General features: G+C 47.3%; 1 protein-coding gene across 5 annotated transcripts in view; it reads left to right on the top strand.

Moving 5' to 3' along the window:
- The window catches only part of SLC6A1 (solute carrier family 6 member 1), a 41,163-nt gene extending 13,755 nt beyond the window's left edge, over positions 1-27,408 (top strand). Inside the window, exons 1-16 of one of the 5 annotated variants that reach the window (XM_039886733.1) lie at positions 6,845-6,915; positions 7,789-7,851; positions 9,036-9,378; positions 9,786-9,917; positions 10,477-10,577; positions 11,407-11,516; positions 13,153-13,285; positions 16,266-16,400; positions 16,639-16,742; positions 17,040-17,164; positions 18,465-18,577; positions 18,968-19,099; positions 20,507-20,609; positions 21,658-21,758; positions 22,695-22,862; positions 24,842-26,960. In XM_039886733.1, coding sequence (XP_039742667.1) covers positions 9,141-9,378; positions 9,786-9,917; positions 10,477-10,577; positions 11,407-11,516; positions 13,153-13,285; positions 16,266-16,400; positions 16,639-16,742; positions 17,040-17,164; positions 18,465-18,577; positions 18,968-19,099; positions 20,507-20,609; positions 21,658-21,758; positions 22,695-22,862; positions 24,842-24,946 — 1,800 coding nt within the window. In that variant the 5' untranslated portion in view covers positions 6,845-6,915; positions 7,789-7,851; positions 9,036-9,140 and the 3' untranslated portion in view covers positions 24,947-26,960. Of the gene's footprint in view, positions 1-6,844; positions 6,916-7,788; positions 7,852-7,958; positions 9,379-9,785; positions 9,918-10,476; positions 10,578-11,406; positions 11,517-13,152; positions 13,286-16,265; positions 16,401-16,638; positions 16,743-17,039; positions 17,165-18,464; positions 18,578-18,967; positions 19,100-20,506; positions 20,610-21,657; positions 21,759-22,694; positions 22,863-24,841 lie in introns of those variants that run through there. The other 4 variants (XM_039886736.1, XM_039886737.1, XM_039886734.1 and 1 more) reach the window with 4 other exon arrangements.
- Positions 27,409-27,872: the final 464 nt, after the last annotated feature.

The following is a 27,872-nucleotide window of genomic DNA, read 5'->3' on the forward strand; positions in this document are numbered from 1 at the left end:
AAAAGAGCGGCAGGCCTTATCCTTGTGGGGATTCATCCTGGAGGATATTGCCTGCTGGAAATGGGCTACTCTTACCCAAGAGGTGGGGCTTGGGATTTCCAAAGGCACCCCACTAGAGATATCAGAGTAGAATGGTTAAGAGCATGGGTACAGGAGCCCAGTTGCCTGGGTTCATGTCTTAGCCTTCCTAGTTCCTAGCTAAAAGACCTTGACAAGTCATTTTAACCTTTATGTGCCTCAGTTTACCTATAAGTAAAATGGGGGGGATCAATAATAGAAGTTTAATATACATAAAGCATTTAGAGCAGGCCTTGGCATGTTAGTAAGTGCCTGGCTCACTTTGTTTACTCATTCTGAGCTCTCCTTTTTCTTTCCTTCTTCGTTAATGAAAAGTTGGGATTATTTTGTGTTTTTCTGTATGCAACCACAGAAGAAAGAGAATCATGACTCCCGGAGTTCATTTCATTTGCGGATGGCTCTAGTAAGCACCAAGATTTATAAAGCTGATTCTTTTTTCTCACTCTGGTGGTTGAGGTAGGGTGTCCTTTAGCTTTCTCCTATGTTCTGTTTTTGGAGGCATCCCAAAAAACTGATTTCTCGGCTCTCAGAGGCTGCAAGCAGAGGGAAAGAGCAGGAGCTTCCTGAGGAGGCCAGGAGAATTCATGTCTATGCAGTCACATCTCTCCCCCTTTGTAACCCAGCAAGCAGGCTCAGATAGGTCATAAGGCCACATCTAAAGGCTTTAGAGAATTTCACATGAGCCAATGTCTGGGAGGTACCTGCTGGGTGATCAGATACCACCAGACTGATTCAGAGGACCTGTGTTAAATCCTGTGTGACCTTGGGTAACTCATTTGATCTCTCTGAGCTCAGTACCATTATGTGCAAAATGGAACTAATAATAACTTTAGCTTCAATATATTTAGCACTTGCTGGGCTCGGCACAGTGCTAGAAAATTCAAATCCAGTCCTCAAACAGTGAGCTGGTTACTATTGGCCCCATTTCCTGATGAAGAAACAAATACCTGAAAAAATAAGTAACTTACTTGAAAGTCACACTGGGATATTGTGAAGATTAGGTATTCAATAAATGCTCCTGAGAAATGCACTTGGGTCTGTAAATTAAGTCTCAGGTATGTTGAGGCAGCTGAGGGGTTTACACCAAGATGTGGAGCTGCTTTCCTTCATCTCTTGACTAAGTGGGTACAATGGGCCGAGAGTTGCGGTGGTGGGGGACCTGTAAGGATCATACCATTTGCATGCTGTGTGACCTTGGGCCAGCCACCAGCTCCGGGCCTTTTTCTTCATCTATAGACTGCTAGTGTAGACCAAGTGTAATGATGTGGCATAGAACAAGTCTATTCCAGGAAGGAGGCTGCATAGCTCCTGGCCCCAAGCCCCACTGGTTGAGGGTCCAGGGATGAGGGCCTGCCATCTAGACCTGCAGCTGTCTGTTTTACCTGTAGCTTGCACCCTGGCAAAGATTGACTCCTCAGCCCCTGACTGGGCTTAGGCCTCTAAGGCTTAAATCCTGAGGTCTTTAAGACCCTGTCCAGCTGACCCTTCTCCATCAGGCAATGCATGACAAGGGCTTCCCACAGCACCTGTCATCCACCTGCACAGTTCCAACTTCCCTCTAACCTTCTGCATCTGATCATCAGCTATTAATTGGTCCTCACATTTATACAACGTTTTTCAATTACAAAGCGCTTCTGCGGCCATTCATCTCTTTGAATGGCACTCTAAGCTGCTATTTATTGAGCACTTCCTGCCAGGCCCTCCGCTTTCACTGGCCTCTTTCCGTGCATTATTTCACTTCAGAGTTTCACAACAATCCTGTGAAGTAGAGGGGTCCATATTTACAGATGATAAAACAGACTCAAGCAAGCTAAATATCTAGCCCCCGACCACACAGGGATTTGAATCAAGCTCCGTGAAATAATCAGGGTCACCCCTACTCTGCAGCTCTGTAGCTGCCTTGTGCACCTGAATCACTGGGACCTTGTTAAAATGCAGCTTCTGATTCCATGGTCTGGAGGGGGGGCCTAAAATTCTGCATTTCTAGCAGGCTCCCACGTGATGCCAATTCTGCCCCTGAGAGAACCACACTTTGAGTAGCAAGGTCCTGAGTCACTAAGCCATTTGAGGCTCCTTTTCAATAGCCCCAGGCTGGCAAGCCTCAGTTTACTCATCCGTCAGATGGGTGACATGGCCTTCAGCTTACAGAAATGGAATGAGGACTGGATGTTATAGCACCTGTAAAATGCCTGGCACACAGTAGGTACTCAGTAAATGCTGGCTGGTAGAAGCAGGCATAGGTCTGGCACAACAGATGCTCAGTAAAGCCTCATTCAATTGATTGAGCCTAGCGTTTTTCCCTTAAGTACAGAATAAACTGCATTATGTTTCCTCTTGGAATGAAGCCAAACCCAATATTAATTTTTTTCCTGAACCGCAGTTTCAGAAAGCAATAAAAGCGAGTAGAGTGATTGCAGTCTGAACAAACCTCTGTAATTTATGTAATTACAGAACAGGAGCAAAACAAAGTAGGGAGTGAGCACAGCGTCATAGGAGGGAACAGGGGCTCTAACTCTCAGGCCCGCTGCTCCCCTCCTGCCTCCTCGTATCTTCATGGCACCCCAGTCACTCCAAGTGGGTTCTGGGCCCAGTCCTGGCCCTGGACAATGACAGCCCTGAGACTCTGGCCTTGGCCTTTTGGCTTCTGCCTAAGTCTCCACCCCACGCAGTGCCTGTCCCTCTGATGTAACGAGACAGAGGAGGATTGTCCAAGTGGCTGCCACATACTCCCCTCCCCCCAGCCTGCCATCTGGCCCAGGGCTGGGCCACTCACAGACAATGTGCCAGCAAGGCCTACAGGCCCCGCCTCCAAAACAGATCCCCAGTGCCGCTCTTTACCACCTCTGCCCTAGGCTGCCACCTCTCAAGTCACCATCATGTCTCAGTCTCTTAATGAACCTCCTTGCTTCCACCCTTGCCCCTTGGCAGCCTCTTCTGTGCAGCCAGAGTGAGACTCACAAGTGTAAGTCAGATCACCCCCACAGCTTAAACCCTCCAGTTTCTCCTATCCTTTTTAGAATAAAGTCCGAACTCCTTGCGATGGTCTCTGAGACCTTGTGTGATCTGGCCCCTGCCTGCCTCTGACTAGCTCTGTTTCCTGTTGCATTGGACTGCAGCCTGGGCCTCCGTGCTCTCTCTCAAACAAGCCAAGCTTATCCCTGCCTTTGGGCCTTTGCACTTGCTCTTTCCTCTGTTTGAAGTACTGTATCCCAGCGAGTCGAATTTCTAGCTCCTAATTCAAACTGAAAAAAATTTTTGTTCAGGCCAAATAGAACAAGCCCAAGGGCCAATTTTGACTCATTTTGCCACTCTGATCTAGAGCTTCCAAACTCCACGTTTTCTTTTTCTTACAAGGCATCTCATTCAAGGATTGGCAGAAGTATTCTTTCCACTTGCTTTGGCCCGTTTTATCAATGGCTTTAGGGCTTGGTCACAGAGAGCACATTGAGGAAGGATGGGATATCATGGGAACATTTTTATCATCTTCTTGTCTCGTGTCTCTTTAACTCCTTCCCAGAGCCCTCTGAATGAGTCATCCTCTATAATACTAATCCAATCACATTATCACCCCTGTTCCATCCCTGCAGTCATTCCCTGAGTTCCTTAGACCGGCTTTCAAGGCCCTTCACAAACTGACCTTCCTAGCTTCAAACCTCCCTACTTTTGTTCATGCCATTTCCCTCCACTTGGGATGCCCTTCCTTCTTTTTGAGCCTGACAAACACCTAGTCAACCTTCAAAACCCAGCTCCTATGTCCCCTCATCTGGGATGCCCTCTTTGTTTGAATTAACTCATTTCTTCGAGGCCTAAAGTGTCTTATTCATATACCCTTGCAGCTCTTATCACAGGGTATTATGACTAGCTGTAGGCAGAGATATTTCTCCTTCTAGGCTGTGACCTTGTCAAGGTCAGAGACCTTGTCTTATTAATCCTTGCAACCTGAGTGTCCAGCCCAGCTCCAATGTACACATTAGGATCTCAATAAGTGTTTACAATATTGAATCTTTCTGCTGGCCCCTGTTAGTTCACTGATTCAAATTCTGGCATAGTTCAGAATACAAAATGCTTGAAACAATTATTCCATTGCCATTTCAGCACATAGCATGTTCTCAGTAAATACATGTTGAATGAATAAAGGAGTGAATGAGTAGGCGAGTGAATACAGAGGACTTGTCACTTGTGGTGTCACATTAACCTTGCTCTTTTAAACATTACTTTGGTGGAATTCAGTTAATTGTGGCATATTAAGGACCTGGAAGACTGTGGAGCTAGGTGCTCAGTCTGCAGAATATTGTCACCTAATGAGGAAGAACTGGAAGACTCCGGAAAAAGGCCTTGGAAAAATGCCCCAGATCATGAAGTGGTGAGAGTCTTTCCTTCCACCCACTCCGCCAGCAGGTGAAGATGAGCTGCAGACTGGCACTCAGAGCAGGGAGACTGTGGTCTTACCGCGGCAGACCCACAAAGCCACCCGACATGGAGCCACCCCTACTCCACAAAGCACAGGAGCCTGTTTTAGAAATGGGGAGGGAACAATGGTAAAAGGTTAGTTCTGCTTCAGAGATCATTAATTTTCTGGAAAGATAGCCAGATTCCCTTGCCATGAACTTGCGTATGCCTGTGCTCTCCATGTGCTGTTTTTCGTGAGAATACGTGTCAGGAATTAAAATTCTCATGCAGCTATGCCCCTAGAGTGCATGAGCAAGGCACCTTCTGGAACCCCTCTATGTAAGCCCTGGATCTCAAGGTTTTTCACTAACAGGGGTCCCTTTATCCTTTTCCTCCCATCATCTAGATTTTCGGGAATTTTTTTCATACCAGACGTTTTTAGAGAATGATTCTTTTTTATTATTATTAACCAAACACACAAATGTACCACTTCTAGCTAGCCCAAAGTGGTCTGATTAGCTAAACCACTCTGAATTGGTATAAAAGGAGCCAAAGCAAAGGACTTGACATTTTTATTAGCTAGTATTTCCCATGGCAACTAAAAGGACGATATCCACTGGGCTTTGAAAACGCTGAAAGATGCTGAAGGGCCTGAATAATGAACTCTCAGTAAACGTTAGCTGCTATCATCATCATCATCATCACTGTTATAGCCTCTGGTAAGCTGTGAATACCAGATTAAGAACCACAATCCTTACATAGATGGTAACAAACACAATGATGACAATGGCAGAGATCCCTAAGTCCTCACTGAGCCAGGCATTCTTTCACACACTTTACGTGCACGATCTCATTTAATCTTTGCCACAACCTTTTGAGAGAAGTGTTAATATTATACTCCCATTTTACAGGTAAGGATCAAAGAGGGGAAGTAACTCGCTCAGCATTAGTAAGTGTCAGAGGGAGCTGAGATCTGATTCAGCACTGGGGCAGTCTTGCTGCCTTGCAAGTCAGAGTGTCTTCTCAATCTGAATCCTTGAAGAAGCATCAGTCATGTTAATTATATTAATTCATGGTTTTTATGTCATCGATCTTCATATATTGTACATGTTCTAAAAGGAAAACTCCACATAGGTGGCTCTTCTGGATACATTTTCCCATGTTCTGGAGTCCACATGTATGTCTTCCTCATGGTGAGTTCTTCAAAGCAGCCACCATCTCTGATCCCGCCAGGCTTGGCACGAGGTGGAGCTCAACACACTCATGGAAAAGTCGATGGAATAAACCTCCCGAATAAACCTCCTGGTGACCAAGAACTCCTCTTCCCTTCCCCCAACCTTCCGACCTTCCTACCTGCCTTTGTGTTGATGTCGAATGGTTACTTCAAAGGGCATACACACTAAGTTTCACCCTGTAAAACCTGTGCTGTCACTGCGCCTGCTTTCGGGGAGTGAACCAGAGCTGCGCCTGGCTCGCGATCTCGCTCTTGCTCTTCCTCTCTTCCCAAGTGGTGTTGGGTGATCCCGAGGCCCAGTGCACAGCACCACTTTAAAAAACGTGGTAGATTTTGGTGTTCGCTTTGAGTCTCTATGATAATCAACAAGTAAACACAGAGTGGAGGCCAGAAGCTGTTCTCACAGGCATTCCTGAGAACTTGATCAAGTGGTGGGAACGTGTACACAGAGATTCAAGATTGCTGTGGGAATCCCCTGAGCCGGTGTAAGCAAAAATGGGGAATTTATTTTGTGACTGTGGGATTGCTTTGTAAATTCCGACAGCAGGAAAGTAGCCAGTCTTAAGAAAGCCTGGAACCACAAAGTAGAATGCTTTCAAGACTTTCTCTCCATCTTTTGATCTCTCCTTTCCTTCCTCCTCAGCAGACCAGCTTTCTCTGCTACTCTGAGTAGAAGGCAGTCAGAAGATAGCTGCCTCAATGGTAACAATGCCAGATCCCCAGGGAAGGAGCTTTGCTCGGCTAACCAGGGTCAGGTGACCAGCCCTGGTCCCAGGTGATTGGGTCACTTTAAGTAAACATGGCAGCCAGAGCGCAGACAGGTAGATCCTGGGAACAGTTAAAGGCATCATTGTTTCAGTTAATGACTAACACCCCCACTTTGGGGGTCCACCTTAGCCTCTCCCACTTTCCTGAGGTGGCTCTCTCCCCTGCGTATCCCAAGCTTCCCTGATAGACCACAGAGTTGCCTGCCTCCTGCCATTCCTGATGATTGGAGGCGATCACTCTTCCTGAGTCTAGAGTCACTTCTGATGGTGTCATGCCCAGGCCAGGATCTAGACAGGCGTCCGAGACAAGCCTGTGGGTCGTCCTTGAGAACAAGAAGCAGGGTTGGCAGTAAAGTTTGGATTGTCCGAAGGTGGTCTGGTTCTTCGTGAACTCTAGGAAGAAACAATGGTGTTTGATAATGGGGACTGCATGCAAGGGGCCGGAAGGTGAGTGCACAGCAGACCTGGGTCCCCCCAGTGGGGCAGAGCTGAGGGGAGGAAGCCATTTGGGGCAGGGGCCACACATTGCTTTGGCTCAGCTCCTACATCTGAGAGTTCACAGACTAGTGCTTCACACGTTCCTGTTAGCTCTGAGGGTTCCATAAGTTTATTCTGTGTTATTTTATTAATTTAAAAAATCATACAGAAATTTAGAAATATATTTCATTTACAAATTTTTATAGAAACTTAAAAATAATTCTTGAAATACAGAAAAGCACAAAAAAAGGAAAACAAAAATCACTTATAAACTAATTACTGGGAATAGGTAAAGGTATATCCTTCAGTGTTTTAGTTTAGTTTTTATTTTAATTTTTTTTAATTAACAGATTTGGAGACGGGGCTGCAAAAATAGGATCATACTAAATAAATTGAAACCTGCTTTTCTCATTCTACAAAACAAGGAGATTTCTCCCATGTTCTTACATGGCCTTTCACAGTATTTCTGCAAGGTTGGATGGAGGATACAGAAAAATATCAGCTGCAATCCTTGGCTCCCAGTGGGGCCCTGAGGAGCTGCAGCCCCCCTGTGATTTATCTTTTCCTCCTGATAAAATTATGGAACGTCTTCCTCACGGTGCCCTCATGCCCACCCCCACAGCTGTCTTGAGGGCAGCAGGCCCCATTCCTGCATGTCTCCAGCATCCCATAGGCCAGGCATGCTGCATGGACTCGCTGAGGTCACCCTGGCTGGGTGGCTCCAAGGGACTCATATAAAGCCCCGATACAGGCAGGCTTCCTGCACCCCTGCTGCTCTCTGCCCAGGGCTGCCCATCGATGCTGTCTGCCAGTTCACCATCCCTTCTTTCCTCTGCTTTGCAGGCTGTCACCCACAGGTTGCAGAGAGGACTGCTCTGCAGCTGATCCACCACAGAAAATCATCAGGTAACATCAGCCACCAAAATCATAACCATTTATGGAGTTCTCTTTCTAAACTGGTCAGGCGAAAAGCACTCGTTCAGCCATTAAAGTTCATTTTTGTCACAATTCTACAAGCCAGATAGCATTACCCCTATTATATAGATGGGGAAACTGAGGCTAGAGCAATGAAGAGTAGTACTTAAGGTCATTCGGCTGGTAAAAGGAAGACTAGAGATTTGAACCCAGGACTGGGCTGAGTCCAGTATCACACCTCGCTACCTCTGGAACTAGAGGTGAGAAGGATGCAGTGTAGGTAAAACATCTGGGGTGACTAAAGGTCAGAGAGGTCATCTAAGCCAGTGGTCCTTCTTCACCTGAGGGCTGGGGCTGGGTTTCTGGCATGAGAATCTCCTTTCGGGAATTTGTTAGAAGTATAGATTTCAGGCTCCTTTACAGATTCTGATTTGGCACATCTGGCGTGGGCCCGGGAATGTGTCTTTATTGAGCTTCCTAAATGACTTGGAAACATAGCCAGGCTTGAGAACTGCTGATGAAATAGCAACAAGTCCTCACCATTCACCAGGCAGAGAGTGCCACACTGAATACGTGAAGAACAACAACCTGACGTGGGATATACTGTTATCATCTTCAATGTAAAGAATAGGAAGAGTGGGACTCAGAGAGGTTAAGAAGTTTACTCAAAGTCACACAGTTTGAAAGTGGTGAAGAGGACTTTGATCGTGGTCAGAGTCTGTGCTCATACACCGCCTTCACCCACCGCCTGCAGCCAGGACACCTCCATATTCAGCCCACGTTCAGATCCACCATAGCTTACGCTGCCATAGCTTTTATGGCATCAGGGAATGAAAATCTCCCATCGCATCCAGGGAGGCAAAGACGAGGAGCACTTCATATTTCTATTTAAAAATTTAGTCGCCTTTTGTTTCTTCTCTGAGGAAGATACATAATGGAGGGCACATGACAGAGATGGTCAGAGTTGACGCTAGTCCAGGAAACAACAGACCACATCCTCACATGTGGTCTTTGGAAACAAAAGGCACCTCTCTTCGTAGAGGAGCTGGTGGGAGGAAGAAGGCTTATGGGAGAGCTTTCTTGGGCCCCTAGTCTTTTTGTGGGTTATTTTTTGTTGTTGTTGTTATCTTGGGGAAACTCCAGAATCTTGCCCCCTTTATTGCCTGTCACCCCAGTCCTCTGTTCTAGGGTGACCTTGAGCCGCAAAAGTGCTGTCCACGTGGACTGGGGCTGACATCACACGTCCATCTGCCAGGACCTCTGTGTCCAAACTCCGAGACATGGCGACCAATGGCAGCAAGGTTGCCGATGGGCAGATCTCCACGGAGGTCAGCGAGGTCCCTGTGGCCAATGACAAACCCAAAACCCTGGTGGTCAAGGTGCAGAAGAAGGCAACGGACCTTCCAGACCGGGACACGTGGAAGGGCCGCTTTGACTTCCTCATGTCCTGCGTGGGCTACGCCATCGGCCTGGGCAACGTCTGGAGATTCCCCTATCTCTGTGGAAAAAACGGCGGCGGTAGGTGCTGGCCTGACCACCTCCCAGCTGGGCCTGGATCCCACTGAAAGGGTCCCGCTTAGACATTTTCTGGGGCAACTTTAGAGGAACGGGTCCCCTAAAGACTCCAAAAGAAGTGTTAGGCCCACTTCCTGTTTCTTGTCCTTTTAGCAGAGAATTCCCAGAGGGAGATTGTACTCTTGCCAATGATACCAAAAAGGTCGCCTCTTTATTTAGAAAGTGGAGGGGATATGTTTTGAGCAGAGGATATTCTTGGGCCTCACTTTGGCTGTGGGTGCTGTTTTTGAGGCAAAATGTGAGGAAATCGTGGCTGGGACCCCAGAATGCCCCTCCTGATGCTCTCTCTGACCAGAGTTTCTCCAAAGCTGAGGGGCCACCCACGAGCATCTCTCTTCTCAACCCTGCAGGGGCCTTCCTGATCCCCTACTTCCTGACGCTCATCTTTGCGGGGGTCCCGCTCTTCTTGCTGGAGTGCTCCCTAGGCCAGTACACGTCCATTGGGGGTCTGGGGGTCTGGAAGCTGGCCCCTATGTTCAAGGGTAAGTTTTCAGAGTGGGGCCATGGGTCACGGTGGCGATCCTGCCCACAGGACAATGGTGAAGCCCAGGCTTTCCCAACATCCCCAACCCCCCGGAAAGAGGGAACTGCTCCGCCACATCTGAACAGTGTGGAGCCCTTACAAGGGGCCAGGTGACAGATTGTGATGCTGGCCAGAATCTAGGATAGTGAAAGTGGAGAGGAGAATCCAATCCAGAGGCTCCCCCACACACATCAGCTGCTCTGTTCTGGGAGCTCATTTCCCTGGCAAGGTTTTAGTGTGACTTTCTTTGCCTCCTTGCTCAGTGCCAGCAGACACTCAGGTGGACACGTGGAGAATCATGCTTGCCTAACAAGCCCAGCCCCAGCCCCACCTGTGGCCAGCCCTTACGGGGGTAGGGGGGTTGTGATGCCCAGACTCAAGGCCTGGGTCCCTCACTTGGCAGATGCATGTGACCATAGCCAAGTTCTTGCCCCTCACTAAGGCCGAGTAAGATTGTAGATGTTGTGCAACACACACTGGTTATTAAATGAATGTCATGATGGTATGTCCATTACCAGGTGTGGGCCTTGCTGCTGCTGTGTTGTCCTTCTGGCTGAACATCTACTACATTGTCATCATCTCCTGGGCCATCTACTACCTGTACAATTCCTTCACCACGGTGAGTAGACCCTCTGACCACCTCTTCAGAAAGAGCCAGACCCAGAGCCCACGTTCCATCCACTGGGACCACCATTCTGCTGACAGGGCCATTCCTCGGGTTACGGGCATGGTCTTAAGCAGCCCTTGTCTCTTCACAATTGTAGCACCATGACCTGAGCCCCAGCTCCAGGCCAGACACCAAGCCATGCATTTCACATATGCTAGTATCTAATCCTCATGACACCCCTCTAAGGTGGGCATTATCAGCCCATTTCATATGGACCCAGGTTCAAACCCTGACCCTACTATATACCAGCGGTGCAATTTTCAGAACGAGACTTACCCTCTCTGAGCCTTAGTGCCCTCATTTATAAAATGAGGGTAAAAGGGAAACCGCCTCCTAGAGTTGTGAGGATTAAGGAGTAAATGTATGTAAAGTACTTAGATCGGTGCCTGGCAAAGAACAAGCACTATAAACATCAGTGTGCACAAGGTAAAATGGATGAGGTCTCTTGCCCAAGGTCGAGTGGCTGGAAAGTGGCCCCGGGATGGACACATGAAACTTAATGGTGCAGCTTGGAAAGCTGGTTTTCAGAGTGAGAAAGTAGAGGTTCAGATCTCAGCAGTGACACTGAGGAGCTGTGTGATCTTGAGCAAGTTGCTGCCCCTCTCTGATCTCTGAAATGGGGTTCACAGTATGCCCTGCATCCCAGAGCTATCAGAAAGGGGAATTGAGATAATGGTTGTGAGGAGGCTCAGGTTACTGTGAGGGTGAATGGGATGTGCTGGGACCACTGTTCCAGCCCCTAGGGGCTCAACAGGGTTTGTCTGTGCCACTGTCTTTGCAGACGCTTCCATGGAAACAGTGTGACAACCCCTGGAACACAGACCGCTGCTTCTCCAACTACAGCATCGTGAACACCACCAACATGACCAGTGCCGTGGTGGAGTTCTGGGAGTGAGTGTGGGGCCATCCAGGGTCGGGGGCATATCAACCAGGGCCAGCAGGCACGGAGGCACCCTCAAAAGGCTGATGGAAGAGTTAGGTGAAGGACTGTTTGTGGAGATGTGGGTGGGGCTAAGGGAGCCACAGAGAGGGTGAAGCCCCTTTCTCCCCCAGAGAGAGCTGGACCATAGGCGGGGCCACTAGACATGCGTTATGACCTTAGGCAGAGAAACACAGCTACAGATGAAGCCACAGCCAGTAGAGAGAATACCTCCCAGACCCTTCCTTTCAGCCTGCGCTCCAAACACCTGCTGTTGGTCAAACACAGCAGAAGCTCAAGGGCAAGGAAGCAGTGATGCAGCCATAGCAATCACCTCCAGAGCATGGAGCAAGGTGGAGAAGGTTGGACAGTGGCCAGTGGAGAGGAATAATCATCATAGACTGAGAAGAATCACAAGGAGAGGCCAGTGAAGTCCAGATTCATCCTGAAAACCAGTCCAGTCTCCTTAGTAACCCAGAGTCACTTGGAATAAACACACGCGCGCGCACGCACACACACACACTGTCCACTGTGAAGGCCATGCCGATTGTATTTTCCAGGGAGCACATCATAGAAAATGTGCATTGGGAACATTAATTTTCCAAAATGAGGTCCTGGGACCCTAATTTCTTTGACATGAAGGAAGCATCTGTGCCAGACAGCTTGAAAGGGTCTGGAGCAACCTGGACACCTGGACAGTTTCACTGCACCTTGGATAGGCCGCCAGGAGGAGCCATTCTTGGGAGGTGTCAGAGCACGTGATCCCAATCTCTGTGTTGAGCCATCCTTGACTAGACTGTCTCCTTCCTTACAAATAACAATCAGTTTCTGCTCCAGCTGATTCTGCTTTTGGGCATCTCTCACATATAATTGTCTTGCGTGTGTCCAGGTTTTTCATTCAACTGTTTGTTCAATAAACATTTCTTGAGCACCTACTATATGCCAGTCTGATTAGAGACAGGAATAAGCAAACAGGCAATGGCAACACCAGATGACCAATGCTAAAAGGAAGGACTCACAGAAGGTGCCTGGGCCAGCCTAGGTTAGGAGTGGCATCTAAGGATGAAAACAATGTTGGGAAGACAGGTGTTGGCAGAAGGAAGAGCATGCATGAAAACTTGGAGGGAGGCAAGAGCAAGCAAGGCTGGAGTGAAGGGATGATCAGTAATCCAGTCTTATGAGAGTTTGAGGAGGTCGTGGTGTGAACCAAGATGGGAGAAAGAAGCAAGGGCCAGCTCATGAAGGCTTTGCAAGGTCCACCTGGAGAGTTTGGGCTTCATTCTAGAACAATAGGGAGTTATTCACTGCAGAATTTTAAGCAGAGAAGTGACAAGACCAGATCTGCGATTTAAGGATCCCTGGGGCTGGAGTGGGGACAGAGCAAAAGTGAAGGCAGGGGTCCTGTTAGGAGGCTACTGTAGCCATCCAGGTGAGCAACAATGGTAACTGAAAGTAAGACACTGTCAAGTCAGCACTTTCTACCAATTAGTATAATGGGTCCCACAGTCCCCACCCAGCTCTTAGATCTCAGTGATCACATATGTCAGCACAAACACAGTGGATGATATTGCCCATGTCCATGCCCTCCCCACCTCACTCTTCCACCAGGCACAACATGCATCAGATGACAGATGGGCTGGATAAGCCAGGTCAGATCCGCTGGCCTCTGGCCATCACCCTGGCCATCGCTTGGATCCTTGTGTATTTCTGTATCTGGAAGGGTGTTGGCTGGACTGGAAAGGTAAGACATGTACACAATAAGAACTGGAGAGGGATAGGTCTACAAAGGGGTTTCTGCCCTGGGTAAGGAATCTGTACCTCTGAGGAACCCTATCTAACCTTAATTTAAACAGATCCCTTCATCTCTCTGTGCCTCAGTGTTCTTTCTTGTAAAATGGAAATAACATTACCTACCTTATGGGCAGGTGTGAGGATTAAAGGAAACAATGCAAGTCAGGCCCTTAACATAGTGCCTGGTTCATGGTAAGTCTCTTGAGATTCCCCAGGGCCTGGCGGAGCCACCAAAAACCAGAAGGCAAATGTTGCTTGTGGACCATTGAACAAACTCCCTGAGCACTGACTCTGTTCTAAACCTTGTTCTAGGTGTGAGAGGCAAGGGAGAAGGGAGATTTACTAGAGGTGAATACTACACATCCCAGGCTTTGAGGTGTAACAGAGATAAATTGATTAGTGGTTGAATACCCAGGCCTTGTATTCAAACAGGCCAGAGTTCAGATCCCAGTCCAGCCATTGACTTGGTTGTGCGACCTCCATCAAGTCACTTTACCTCTCTGAAACTCAGTTTCTTCTAAAATAGGCCTAATATGCCTGTGCTTATCTGTTGGTTTGTCGTTCAAATCAGATGAGACGGTGATTTTGTAAAGGACTCAGCAGCTAGCAAGGGGAGTTACTATTTTTATTTTTATTATTGGCAAGAGCAGAGCCAGACCAAGATGGGGTATCCAGCCTGGGGATATCCAGGGAGCTTGCTGATCAAACTAGGGGCAGAGAGATTGGCTTTATCCCCATCTCCTGGGCAAGGAAGGATCCCCCTTTAAGCCCCACCCCATGAGTCCCAGGACAGAAGATAGCCAAGTCTTTCACTGGCATTGACCTGAAGGATTCAGGGCAAGTTTGTTGTCTGTGGTCTTAGAGCAATTAAAGGGGAGAAAGAATTTGAAATGAATGAGGCTGGAGACAGGAAGGTCCAGACTACCTGAGAAGCTGAACTAGCAAAACAGAACCTTCATGGATTCCACATCTGGGCATGGGCACAGCTGATGAAAAGCTGCCCTATTTCAGTCTAGTAGGAACTTTGGACTCAACAGGTTCTCAGATGTAAGACTAATGTCGAAACAGCTCTGCCTCGTCCCTTGGCTAGGCAGGCAGGAGGAGGGCATAGGTGTCTCCCGGCTCAACTTTAGGGAGCAGAAGAATGTAGGGCCTAATGGCTTCAGAAGAGACAGAGCTGAGTTTGATACCATTCCCTGATTCCTAGCTGTGTGCTCTTAGGCCAGTTTTTTCACTTAAGTGGTCACAATAATAGTACCTTACACAGTTGTCACAGAGACTGAGGGGGATAATCTATGCAGAGTGTGTAGCATATGCCTAGAACATAGTAGACACTCAATGCATGACATCAATTATAGTCATATTTGGGTGGTATCTAGAGTTCTTGCTACATTAGGAAACTGACTACTTCTTGGGGGTATTGCATCTTTTGAGTGAGTCAACCAATCCATCAGTAAGCATTTACCGAGCACCTACTGCATACCTAGCTCCATGCTGAGCATGGAAGACACATTGAAGTATAAGACCTAGGCAACATATATTAAGCATGGTGTATGTTCTCATGCAACAACCTTTTTGAGTAGCAATGTTGATTATACCAATTTTCCATAGAAAAAAATCTAGGCTCAAGGAGAATAAGAAATTGATCCAATGTCACAGCTTGTAGGTGACACAGAGGGTTTTGAACCTCCTTTTCCTAATTCTGAGTTCAGTGATTTTTCTATGGAATCATGATTGTCTTTTCTAACTCTAAAGAATCTCAGAGTCAAAAATCAGGGGGATGAAACTAACCTAGAGAACAATTTATGCTGAGCATGACTCGGAGATGCAAAGGTCATTGAACTTGAAAATTGCTCTTTCACACCAGTGAGCAAAGAAATGCGATTTGAGACAATGATCTCAGTCTTTTGATTATCAATTTGGCAAAAAATAATTTTTAAGGTGATTATACTCAGTGTTGGCATCTTCGCAGGGAAGGTGCTCTCTATAATGCTGGACAAAGTTCAATTTCTGGAAGATAATTAGGCAATATGAGTTAAAAGCCTTTGAGAAGCTTATTCATTTTTCCTCAATAATTCTCCTTCTAGAAAATTTCCCCAAGATTAGTATAATTTTTTGTATAAATTATAGTAATTTTATAGTATAATTTCTCTACTTTTGTAGACAAAGTTTTATATACAGGGGTGGCCAATGTAGTGTTATTGAGATTCACATAAAATTAGAAGAAACCTCAATGGATAATGGTAGGGAAACTTGAAAAAGCTGGTGAAACATCCTGAGGGACTATTTTGTATAATTAAAAATCACATCGTTATGAGACAATAAAAAAAATCTTTAATAAACAAAACAAACAAAGTTGAATGTACTGTTTTCTTAACTTTAAACATGTTAAATGAAAAGGCAAGTTCATAATTCAAGCTTCATTTTGTAAGAAAATGTGACCATATATGCAAAAGAAAATTGTTAACATCCACACATTTGTGTATTTGTCAGGCATTTATTGAGTGTCCACTGTATACCCTGGCCTGTTCTGGGCACTGAGAAAACAGAAGCAAACAAGAGAAGACTTGTCTCTTATGTAACTTACATTCTAGAGGCCTTTGAAAGGAACTTCGTGTGCGTGTGTGTTCATGTGATCTTAAATCTTTTCCTTTATCACATGTATTACTTGAATAATTTAAACAGAAATCAAAAAAGTAGGAGGGGTAGGGGAAGGGAAAAACCAAAGGCTGAGTTAGTTGGTTTAGATTCCAAGGAGGAGCTGCAGAAAAGTGGCCAAGCAGAGCAGGTTAGGAATCCAGAAAGTCTTCCTGGAGGAAGATGAGCTGGAGCCAAGCCCAGAGCCACAAGTACAGATGTAGGTGAGGTGAGGAAAAGGGAAGCATGAGTGTGATGAAGGGGGTGTGACCACGTCCCCACTTTCCTCCCAGGTGGTCTACTTCTCTGCCACCTATCCCTACATCATGCTGATCATCCTGTTCTTCCGAGGAGTGACGCTGCCTGGTGCCAAGGAAGGCATCCTCTTCTACATCACACCCAACTTCCGCAAGCTGTCGGACTCCGAGGTGAGCGGCCCTCCTGCGGCCCTCCTGGCCTCCGGTCCTGGAGGCACTGGCTGGGTTAAGAGCACATTTGATTCCTGAGCCACCGTTCACCGGCTTAGGATGAGTCACTGCACCTCTCTTACCCTCTTGCGTAAACTGGGATTGTTGCCCAGCAGAGCTTTTTAGCACATGTAAAAAGCCCTAGAGCGCTGTGGCTATGATCATAATTTTGACTATTTTTTGATCATTCTACCTATAGGTGTGGCTGGATGCTGCTACCCAGATCTTCTTCTCCTATGGGCTGGGGCTGGGATCCCTGATTGCTCTTGGGAGCTACAACTCTTTCCACAACAACGTCTATAGGTAGGAGAGCACAGGAGCCTCCGGGTTCCCGGCCACGCCCCACCGTGGCCACTCCCCTCCGCAGTCACGCCTCTCCATGGCCACGCCCCTTGGCCTTTGCCACTGTCAATTACACCCCCCTCTCAGCCAAGTTCTTCTGTCCATCACTGCCTATTCTGCCCCTTCTGTGGGGGTGGGGGTGGACCCACCTGCCCTGCAGTCCCACTCCCTTCTCCATCCCGCCACTTGCTAAATTCTGCCCACTAGCTCACCTTCCTGCCAGTCCCACACTCTCTGACTGTACCCTTCCCTCTGTAGGGACTCCATCATTGTCTGCTGCATCAATTCATGCACCAGCATGTTCGCAGGATTTGTCATCTTCTCCATCGTGGGCTTCATGGCCCATGTCACCAAAAGGTCCATTGCTGATGTGGCAGCCTCAGGTCAGCACCACCCGGAGGAGGGCCAGGACTCCTGGAGGGGCAGGGGGGAGGCTAACTGCACTAGCCTTTCAGTCGGTCTTTGTATCATCACCACCTTGGCTCACTGGCACTGAAGTCACTATGTGCCACTGAACATTTATGTGGACCGTATCCCTGAATCTTCCTAACACTATGGGGTCAATACTCTTGTTATCCCCATTTCACAGGTGACAAAACAGACTCACTGAGGTCACTGCCTGCCCAAGTTCAGGGAGCTAGAAGGGTGGTGGAATTTTGGAGTTGAGCCCAGACGTGGCTGATTGCATAGCCTGGCCATACTGACACTTCCAGCACAATCCTGGACATCTGGGGGAATAGGACCCACTCTTGACCCCTAGGATATAAATTTTGGTCCAACTCGGACATATTCACCATCATAACACAATGCACTCAAATCAGTGCATTTGTCCAAGCTCTAAAAATGTTCTCACCAAGTGGGCTGTACCCACTTTACACACCGCACAGTCATCCATGCCATGGGATCCAAGGAAAAACCCTGGTAATCCTGCCCTTCCTTGCTCAACCAGGAAGCAGCATACGTGAAGGTCTGCTGTGTGCACGGCAGAGGCCTGGGCTCAGGGAGGCAATGTGACTTGCCCCTCCTCTGTCAGGGAGAACTGGGCTGGTCTTGCAGAAAGGAATGTTCACCACTGAGGGCCTAATCTCCCCTGCATGGGCAGCCCCTCATTTCATTTTTCTGGAACTCCCAGCCACCACCCGCCTTTCCAGAGCCAGACCCCAGAGAGGCTGCAATGACTTTCCTTCCCCTTATGGGATTTTCCCTGATCTCTTGGATGACCCTCTACCCAGACACTCAAACACAACATGTCCCTCAAGCCTTCTCCTTCCTCGTGCTCCCCACTGCAGCAAAAGTTTCACTGTCGAGTGCCCAGGCCAGAGCCCCAGCATCATCCTGTATTCTTCCCTCACCTTCACTTACAAACCAACCAATACTAGGGTCTGCCCATTCCACCTTCTAAGTGTCTCATCATCTGGCCACCTCTCTGCCCCTGCACTGTCCCCACCACTGACCAGACCACTGCAGCCCCTCATCTCATGTCACTGGTCCTTTGCTTTTGGACCCAACCCTACAACTTCTCCCTCCACATGCATACTATAGAGAGAGGGACTGACAACACTTGCCCAAAAGCTTACTCTAAAGATAAAATGGAATAAACCTTTAAAAGTGAGTGTGTGCTAGGTATGCCATAGCTGCTCGGTACCTCTTCTTTCTTTCTCTTTTCTGCCCTTCCCCACACAGGCCCTGGGCTGGCGTTCCTGGCATACCCAGAGGCAGTGACCCAGCTGCCCATCTCACCCCTCTGGGCCGTCCTCTTCTTCTCGATGCTGCTGATGCTGGGCATTGACAGCCAGGTGAAGACATCTTCCCTGGCACCTTGAGGTGCCCCCCCACCCAGCCTCACCTATCCAGGAGCCAGCAGGGAGAGGAGGCCACTGCCTTAGGCCCTGAAAAGATGGCCAAGAGTTTCAGACCCCTAAAATGTTCCACTACATGAAACTTCGGCCACCTTCCCCATTTTCCAGATGGGAAAACTGATGTCTAGAGGGAAGGGAATCTCCTGTGGTCACAAAGGGAGGCCAAGGCAGATCAGGCCTGGATCCTGGGGTTCGCCTGGATCCCGAGGTTCTCCTGGCTCTGTTGTCCTGATACTGCCAGGCTCTCCGGCTTTCCCCCAGAGTCTGGCTTCAGGCAGGTTGGGACTGGGGTCTGCTGCAAGGGCTGACCTCCATTCCTTTCTGAAGTTCTGCACCGTGGAGGGCTTCATCACGGCCCTGGTGGATGAGTACCCCAGACTTCTCCGCAATCGCAGGGAGCTCTTCATCGCTGCTGTCTGTGTGGTCTCCTACCTGATTGGCCTCTCTAATATCACCCAGGTGAGCACAGTCAGCACCTGGCACACCTCTGGTGCTGACTGCCCCAGGGCTACTCCCAGGTCCTCTTTGTCGCAGCTTTGTCTTATCCACCTTCCATCTGTTCAGTGAGCACCATCTTTGTACCAACCGTGGCACACATGGCAAGGAGTCAGACAGGTTCCCTGCCCTCAAGGGGCCCCAGGCTGGTGAGAGACACAGATGCTAGGCTAGAAATGATAAGACAGAGCCAGAGAACACAGCTCCTAACCAGGCCTGCGGCACCAGGGACCGCTTCCTAGAGGAGAGAATACAGAGGCCGAGTTTTGAAAGACCTACAAAAATTAACTGGAGAGTCAAGGCAGAGTTGGGCCTTTAAGGTTGACACTGGCCCTTCCTCTCATTCCCACTTTTTCTGTCGATATAATGAGCAATGCTTTTTGCATTCAAGGCCCTTCCAGTCTAATCAGAAGATAGACACATAACTGATGAATTGTACAATAAATATAAGTGACTCTAAAGCCATGAGCTTAGCCCTGTGGATCTGATGTATGATCCACAAAACCACCCCAGATCTAAATACAGCTCAGACCCAAAATTATTGTTTATTCATAGTTGCCGAACACCGACTATGGGTATGGCATGACACTGGAGATTCAGTAGTTAACATGACAAGTTAATTTGGTGGACGAGATTGACATACAAATTAAATCATTAAGTGCCATGAAGAAAAGAGGATAGTGGGACAGACCAGTAGGGATAGGAAGGGTGCCACCTCAGACACAGTAGTCAGGGGCAGTCCCTCTGAGGAAGTGATAGTTGAGCTGAGACTCAAATGGTGGAGAAGAGCAAGCCAGAGGAAGATCTAGCTAGGAGAAGAACACTCAGCAGGTGCAAAGGCCCTGAGGTGAGAATAGTCTTGGTGAGTTTGAGAAACAGAAGGAAAGACAGTGCGATGGGGCAGAGGAAGTAAGGAGTAAAAGGGGGATGCAAAACCAGATCATACAGGACCTTGAAGAACAAGGCATTTGGATTTTATTTTATTATTTTATTTTCTATCTTTCCACTTAGTTTTGTGTTATGTTATTGTCTTATTTGAGCCACGGAAGGTTTGAAGCAGAGGAGGGACATGACTGATTTAACATTGTGGATAGATGGCTCTGGAGACCAGCTCCTCTTTCTGTCATCCAGCAGGAACAGGGCATTTCTCTCCACCCCCAGGCATTTTCTTCCCAATCACCCGAGAGTCAATGCCCATATCCTCTCAGCGTCACAAGGCCTTCAGTGCTTCCTCGAATCTACTCACAAGCCTCCTTGCTGCAGGGTAGCCTAACCCCAACCTCGTCAGACTGCAAAAGCCCAGGTTGACTGAACTCAGTGCCCTGGTCTCTGGCAGAAGTGGCCTCACTCTCGCTGCTTTTCCTCTTGCAGGGTGGCATTTATGTCTTCAAGCTTTTTGACTACTATTCTGCCAGTGGCATGAGCCTGCTGTTCCTCGTGTTCTTTGAATGTGTCTCCATTTCCTGGTTTTACGGTGAGCATCAACCCCTCCTCCCTCATTAACTCATTCGTTCATGTCTTTCTTCAATCATCATTCAACCAATACAACTTGAACACCAGGCCCTTTCCATGCATTAATTTATTTAGTTGATGATGTAGTACAGGAAGTCCATGTTTAGAAGATACCACAAGAACAGTTAAATAAACTCATTTAAAATGGGATAAATTCGAGGATAAAAGGGTTTGTTTGAAATTTTATCTAGAGAAGGGAAACCAAAACGATGAAAAAGTTCTAAAGTTAAATATTTTCTTAAAGCTAGGCTATAATTCAAAGTCTGCCCCTAAAACAAATAAAGGAAACAACGATTTTATTTGTTTATTTAGTGGCCTAAGTTTCTAGACCCAACTGCATAATAGTCAAAGGATGTCCTTCCCTGCACTTTGATTATCACAATAAGATGATGTGTTTGAAAGAACTGTTTTCCGGGGTCTGTCTTAGTCCTTGATAATCATTGTATCTCCTTTGCCACCTCACCCTCCTCATCATTTTCCTTTCCTCAACTCTTAACTGGTCCAGTGCTCTCACACCCTCACTGGTCAGTGACTTTGCTTATAATTGGAGCAGTGCCCAACATCACTCTTGAACTTCATGATGTCTGTGGGTTTTTGTAAGATTTGCAGTTCTTTGCAATTTATCACAAGTTGCTGAAAGCAGCAGATCCACAGAGAAAATCACCCCTGCTCAGCCAGGCTTTGAAGGAATGGCTGGGATACATTTTGACCAGGAGGGACAAAAAGAGCGGTAGGGACACGTTTTTATGTTTATCTGATTATTGGTAGATATTTTCACATTTAGGTGACTTGCTTTCCCACACAACCCGCTCGCTGCGGGTATTTAGTTATTGAATACTTAGAGAAAGATGACGCCCTCGTAGCTTCAGCCCATGTTACAGATGAGGAAGCTGCACCTCAGAGAGGTTAGGTGACTTGCTTATGGTCATACTGTGAGAAAGTGACATCGAATTTAGCCTGTAGTGCACACAGCTCATCCATCCCTCTTGCTTTCACTCCAAATGTCATAGGTGTCAACCGATTCTATGACAACATCCAAGAGATGGTTGGCTCCAGGCCCTGTATCTGGTGGAAGCTCTGCTGGTCCTTCTTCACCCCAATCATTGTGGCGGTAAGGACAAGGCTTGACCAGACCTGTTAGGATGAGGACTGAGTAGGCCCTGGGGCAACTCAGGTCCAGAGAGAAACTTCTGGAAGCAAAGGCAGATGGAAGAGACCCCAGGCCCTCGTTTCCTAATACTACTCCTTCCCATTTGCTGGACATCGGCTTTGTGCCCTGCATGATACCAGATACATTACATCATCCTCATAAACCTCAGCGAATTAGACATTATTGCCCCACTTTACTGCTCAGGGACCCAGGGCTCACCCAGCTAGCATCACCCAGCATGTCAGTGCTGCATTTAAACCAGGTCGGCCTGATTCTGAAGCCTAAACTATCCATACCAGGAGGCTTCTCATTCTCAGCATCTCCCATTGCCTCCCACAAGGGGAAGCTGAGGCATGAGCAGACCTGTGAGGGGGCTTCCTCAGGTCCTTGGCTGCCCCAGGTCTTGGGGTGGGCCACTGCATATTTTGTGTCCCACACAAGGGCACCCAGCCAATGGCAAACTGGGTGCTGACATCCAGCCCTTTTTCTGATTGCTAAGCTGATTAACTTGGAGGAAGGGATGCCTTTTTCTATGGGTCCTCCCAGAAAGGTTGTTTTCTTCTTTTGGTCTTCCCAGAAAGAGTGCCTTTTTCTATTGGTCCTTCCAGAGAGGGTAGCTTATTCCTATTGAAAAGGGCTACCCTTTTCTATTGGTTTGCACAGAGAAGGCTCCTTTTGCTATTGGTCCTTTCAGAGGAGATGCCTTCTTCTATCATGACAAAGGCACCTTATGTTCTTATAGCGGCCTTGGGTGTAGGATTCCCAAGATGCTGGGCCCTTGTGAGGGTCAGCCTCAGGGTAGGGGTGGAGGGCAGTGGACTTATTGGCTGCAGGTCTAGGGAGGAGGCTTGTTTGTCCAATCTGGGTGACTGACTACCCCCTTCCCATTCTCCTCAGGGCGTGTTCATTTTCAGTGCTGTGCAGATGACTCCTCTCACCATGGGAAGCTATGTTTTCCCCAAGTGGGGCCAGGGCGTGGGCTGGCTCATGGCTCTGTCTTCCATGGTTCTCATTCCCGGATACATGGCCTACATGTTCCTCACCTTAAAGGGCTCCCTGAAACAGGTAATTCCTTTCTCCACACTTTGCATCACTGGTTCCCTTCCCCCACTGTGCTAGGAACAGCCTCTACCCTTGTGGAGCTCACAGTCTAGCTGGGGAGACAGACAAGTCAATAGCCAATGAAATAGAGTGTTAGAGGTGCCGCGATTGGGGTAAACCATGGATATCGGTTACTCCTACCTGGGTTGAGGAGTGTTAGGGAAGGCTCCCTGAAAGAAGGGATAGCTAAGGAGAGGCCTAAGGATGAACCAGAGTTAAAAGTAGAAGCAGAAAGAATGTTCCTAGAAGAGGATGAGAAGCATGTGCAAAGACCCGCAGGTATAGACTGATCCATGTGCTGGGAGGTAGAGTGGGGAGGCATGCAGAGGGGTGACATGAGATGAGGTTGGGAGGATAAGAAGGTCAGGCTAGATCATGAAGGGCTTTGAAAATCGGGACAAGAATTTTGGACTTTATTTGAAGGTAATGGGGAGCCATCAAGGATTTGGAGCCGATAATGGTGGGATCCAATGTATTGAGGGCTTACTCTAGACCTCATTTGTGAATTTGATAAAGAGAAAACACGGTCTTACCCTCAAGGAAAGATAAAGCACGTAAGGCACAGTGCCCCAGCAGGAGCCCACTAGCACATACTAGATCCACGCCAGCTCTTCGTTAAATTATATCAAATTCTTGAGTGAAACAAAGCAGTGCTGGAGGACCCAGGTGCTAGAGACATTGATGGAGTAAATTTCAGCTAAGAAGATTTCACTGAGGAGGAGTGGAGGATAAGATTATGGAGAATCAGCTGGGAGGACCTAGATCAGTGGCTCTCAACCTTATTTTCCACCAAGATGTGCCTGTCAGGCCCACTCAGAGCCAGAAGGAGGGGCTCTCAGGTCTGCAGCATAGGAAAGATGGGTAGTGGGTTGTGTGCAGCCCTAAAGTTGCTGGGCAGCCCCTCCCATCACAGATGGAGTAACTGAGGCCGAGCGGGGAAACTTCTTACCCTTCCTGTGCAGTAAGTTATTAGCAGAGCCGGAGCTTGCAGCCCTTTCTCCCAACTCCAGGTTCTAGGTTTTCATTTACCAAGTTCCTCTGCTGAGCCCCAAGAGGCAGTCACATCTGCATTTGTGGAAGAGAGCACAGCCTATGCAAAGGATCAGTGGTGGGAAAGGGCAAGCATGTCTGAAGACAGTGTATGATAGGTTGAGGCAGGATTGCAGGGGATAGACATAGAGAAGGTAGTGGGAGATTCATCCATTCAGCAAATATATGTTGAACACCTACCAGATACCAGACACCGTTGTCAGTGCTGGGGACACGGCATTGCACAAAACAGACAAAAATCCCACCCTCTTGGAGTTTACATTCTAGTAGAGGAAGATCAACAAATAACAAAAGCACAGTAGATGGAGAGGTCTACTATGGAGAAGCATAAAGTAGGAAGGGGTTTAGGGAATGCCAGGTGAGCCAAGACCTAAGGAGGTAGAGATTGAGCTGCATAGCTATCTGAAAGGAAGGATGTACCAGACAGAGGGCACAGCAAGTGCAAAGGCCCTGAGGCAGGTGTATGCTGGGGGTGTGTGAGAAGTGAGGAGGCCAGTGTGGCTGGAGTACAGATGAGGGGAGGACATTGAGGTTTGAGGTGACAGGGGCCAGATCGTAAAGAGCCTTACAGGATTTGGTGCAATGGGAGCCATTGTTGGGTCCTGAGGAGTAGAGGGATGTGATTTCTAACATAACCCCTCAAGCTCCTGTGTTGAGAATAGAACAGAGGGGATGATGGTCAGTAATGGAAGTGGAGGGCCAGTAGAGAGATATTGCTATAACCCAAGGGAGAGGAGGTGGGAGCATTGGAGGGTGTGGAGGATGTAGGGGCGTGGCCGGAGTCTGGGCACTGTTTGAAGGCAGAGCAGACAGGATAGACTTGAAAAGAGGGTGGTGAAAGAGAGTGGCCAGTCTCCTTCCATCCCAGCCCGAATTCTCCTTGGTGCCCACAGCGCATCCAGGTCATGATCCAGCCCAGCGAAGACATTGTTCGCCCAGAGAATGGTCCAGAGCAGCCCCAGGCCAGCGGCTCAGCTAGCAAAGAGGCCTACATCTAGGAGTGCAGGGCGGCTCACCGACCCCACACTCTCACCCCACCCCAACCTGGCTGAACATGACCACCACTTGATGTCTGAAGATATCGTCTATCTCAACCTACCTCGAGTGGCGAGTCCAGACATCATCACCATGCAGAAAGGGAAGGTGGGGGACCGTCTCACCCCTAGTGAGCTCTGCTGTGGGCAAAGGTACCCGATGGCTTCGGCACCCACAGGCTGGTGACCTTTTTAATTCGGGCCCCATAAGCATAAAGCATTCAGCATTTGTTACTGCCACGGTAGATCATTTTTATCCAGCCAGAAAGTGTGACGCAATGAGGCTGCACTCTCCTGGCTTTTAGTCGTTTTTCCTGACTGTTCTCTTACTGCCAAAACCCATGACTGTTATCTTGGACTTTGCAGGAATTCGTTTCTATCGGAACGATGCTCTGTACACATGAAAAGGGCATTTTGTATAACGGGGATTTCCAGGGAGAGCTCACTCTTAAGTAGCAGGAAGCCAGCGGAGCTCTTTCATTTTTTGGTTTTCTACTTCCGGAGGCAGCTTGACTTTAAAACAAGCCCCAAAGACCTCAGTCAGCATTCCCAGAACTGCTTCTCAAGCAATCTGCCCAGTGTCCTTTTTCCCTGCCGCAGGCCGAGTTAGCATCTCTGTGGCTAAGCTTTCCTGCCCTCTCCTCATCAGGCCGTTCTGATTGCACCTGGTCCAAAAGTAATTTTCCAGTCCGGCCCTGCTCTGCTCCCCGGAAAACTGCCACAAGCACAACTGATGTTTCTATCGCCATTCCAGGGTGCCTGAGGTCCAGCTGGGGGCAGTTCCCTAATCGGAGCCCCAGTTCCTCTTAGGCTGCCCAGTTTTACAGAGCACAGAACAGTTGCAGAGGAAATCACGGTGAAGTCCTATCCCTGAGTCAAAATGGATCCAGTTACATTTCTTAAACTATCTCCCTCACTGCCACACCATTCAAAGTTGCTGCCTTCTCACCTTCTCTGAAATTCCTCAGCACGAATCCCCTCACTGCCACTAAAATCAACCCAGCCCACTAACTGAGGAGCTAGTGTTAATCCAGTACCCTACCCCCAGAAAAATACTTCATAGATTAAAACTGCTTCCCTGGAAAGTAGTTTTTGTTCCTGTCCAGCATGGGCTCCGTGGTGGCGGTGACAAATCAGATGAAGACAGTTCCTTGCAAGCCCCTGTAACTCAGCGTTTCTCATTTACCAGGAAGATGGGTTCCCATGTAGCAAATCGTATGTTGTGCCCTGTAGCTCCTTAGCTAGTTAGCTCACAAACTGTGTTTTACAACTAATCCTTAATGACTATGGTAAATAACTGTGACTGTGGGTTTTTTAATCTCTTGTCATTCTCATCTGAAAGTGACCAGTGACCAGCATACCAGTTCTTGCAATAAGATATTACCCTCAGAATATTAAGCACATTATTGTAGAGAAAACAAAAAGTACTTGTACACATATAAATACACACACACGTACACTTATCCTCACGCGTGGTATATAGGGTCTCGTTTGATATTGTGTAGGAAATCTAAAATCTTTTCCTGAGGTCATCTGTAAAATAGTCTCATTGCTAAGGCATCCCAAATGCCAACTGGTGAATCCTTGATCAAAATGAATTTGTACTGTCAAAGTGTAGGGTTAGACTGAAAGGAACCCCTCACTGTGTCTCATGGTCCCACTCCCCATCCATGGGAAGGTCAGGAAGACTTCTCACTTCCTCTTTGTTCTTCAATGTGAAACTAAGACCAAGTCTTTCTAAGAGAAATGCAGTGTATTTAATGTTTGTAAGCAAATCTAAGTGAAGTGTTTGGCAAGAAATCCCCTAACTGATTTCCATCCAAACCTACTTACATAGCACAATATTATGTGTCGTATAATTACAGTGAGAACTGTGAATATGTGTAACTTTTTTTAGTATTTGCCCTGAGGGGCAAAGATATTGTATTATCATATATGCTTCTTTTTGCAATAAGGATTTATTCTCAGAATACCAAGTAAATCTATCTCTATATAAAAAAATATATGTAATATAAACATATTCAAACTATATACAGAGCCTGTTTAAAAAAATTACAGTATTATTTAGTAAAATTATCTGTTCTATGGACCAAATGTAAAATATTTATAAATGAAGATGCATTTTAAATGTCTATAAATGGTGTCATAACTAGAGCACGGACGTTATGTACATTTCTAAGAATTTAGAGAAAAATAATAAAGGATCTATGATATACACAGCAGAACTTCAGTTCTTTGGGGTGGGGGAACAATAGCCTCTTTCATCAGAACAATAACACATACACACAATACTATTTTTCCCCAACAGAGAAAGAGATTTGGGCTCAAAATCTAGCGAGATAGAGCTGGACTTCCAAAAGCCTTGAAATGTGTGAATAGAAACTTACTGTGAGCTATATAAAGAAGGTATTTTCACGGTTCTAAAAAACTTTAATGTGGTCAACTAAATAAAGGTCTAAAACTAGGATAATAGGAGCACATTTAGTTAACAAGGACATTCATTCACTCATCGATTCATTCCTCAGGATATTTTTTAAATTACTTTAATTTTATTTTTTTAAATCTAATTTAGAAAAATTTGAGTTCTATAGAGAAGTTGTAAAAATGGCTCAGTGGACACCTGGATTCACCAGCTGTTGACATGGTGACACTTTAACTCTATCAGTCAAATTTCAGTCTGGGAAGTAGAACCGCTGTGAGTATTAGGGAATAAGGGATTTATTACAGAAATAAGACCTTGTACAACTGTGGTAGAAGTTAAGAAGTAAGGGCCTGAGAGTTGGGGGATCAGAGCTAAATCATTATAACCAGCCTGAGCAGAAGAGGCAGTTCCTTGCTGCCCTTTTTGCTTATTACATTCTTGATGCCCCATGAGCAAAGAATTCCAGTG

This window comes from Pteropus medius, unplaced genomic scaffold (assembly GCF_902729225.1).
Source record: "Pteropus medius unplaced genomic scaffold, Ma_sr-lr_union100, whole genome shotgun sequence".
NCBI lineage: Eukaryota > Metazoa > Chordata > Mammalia > Chiroptera > Pteropodidae > Pteropus > Pteropus medius.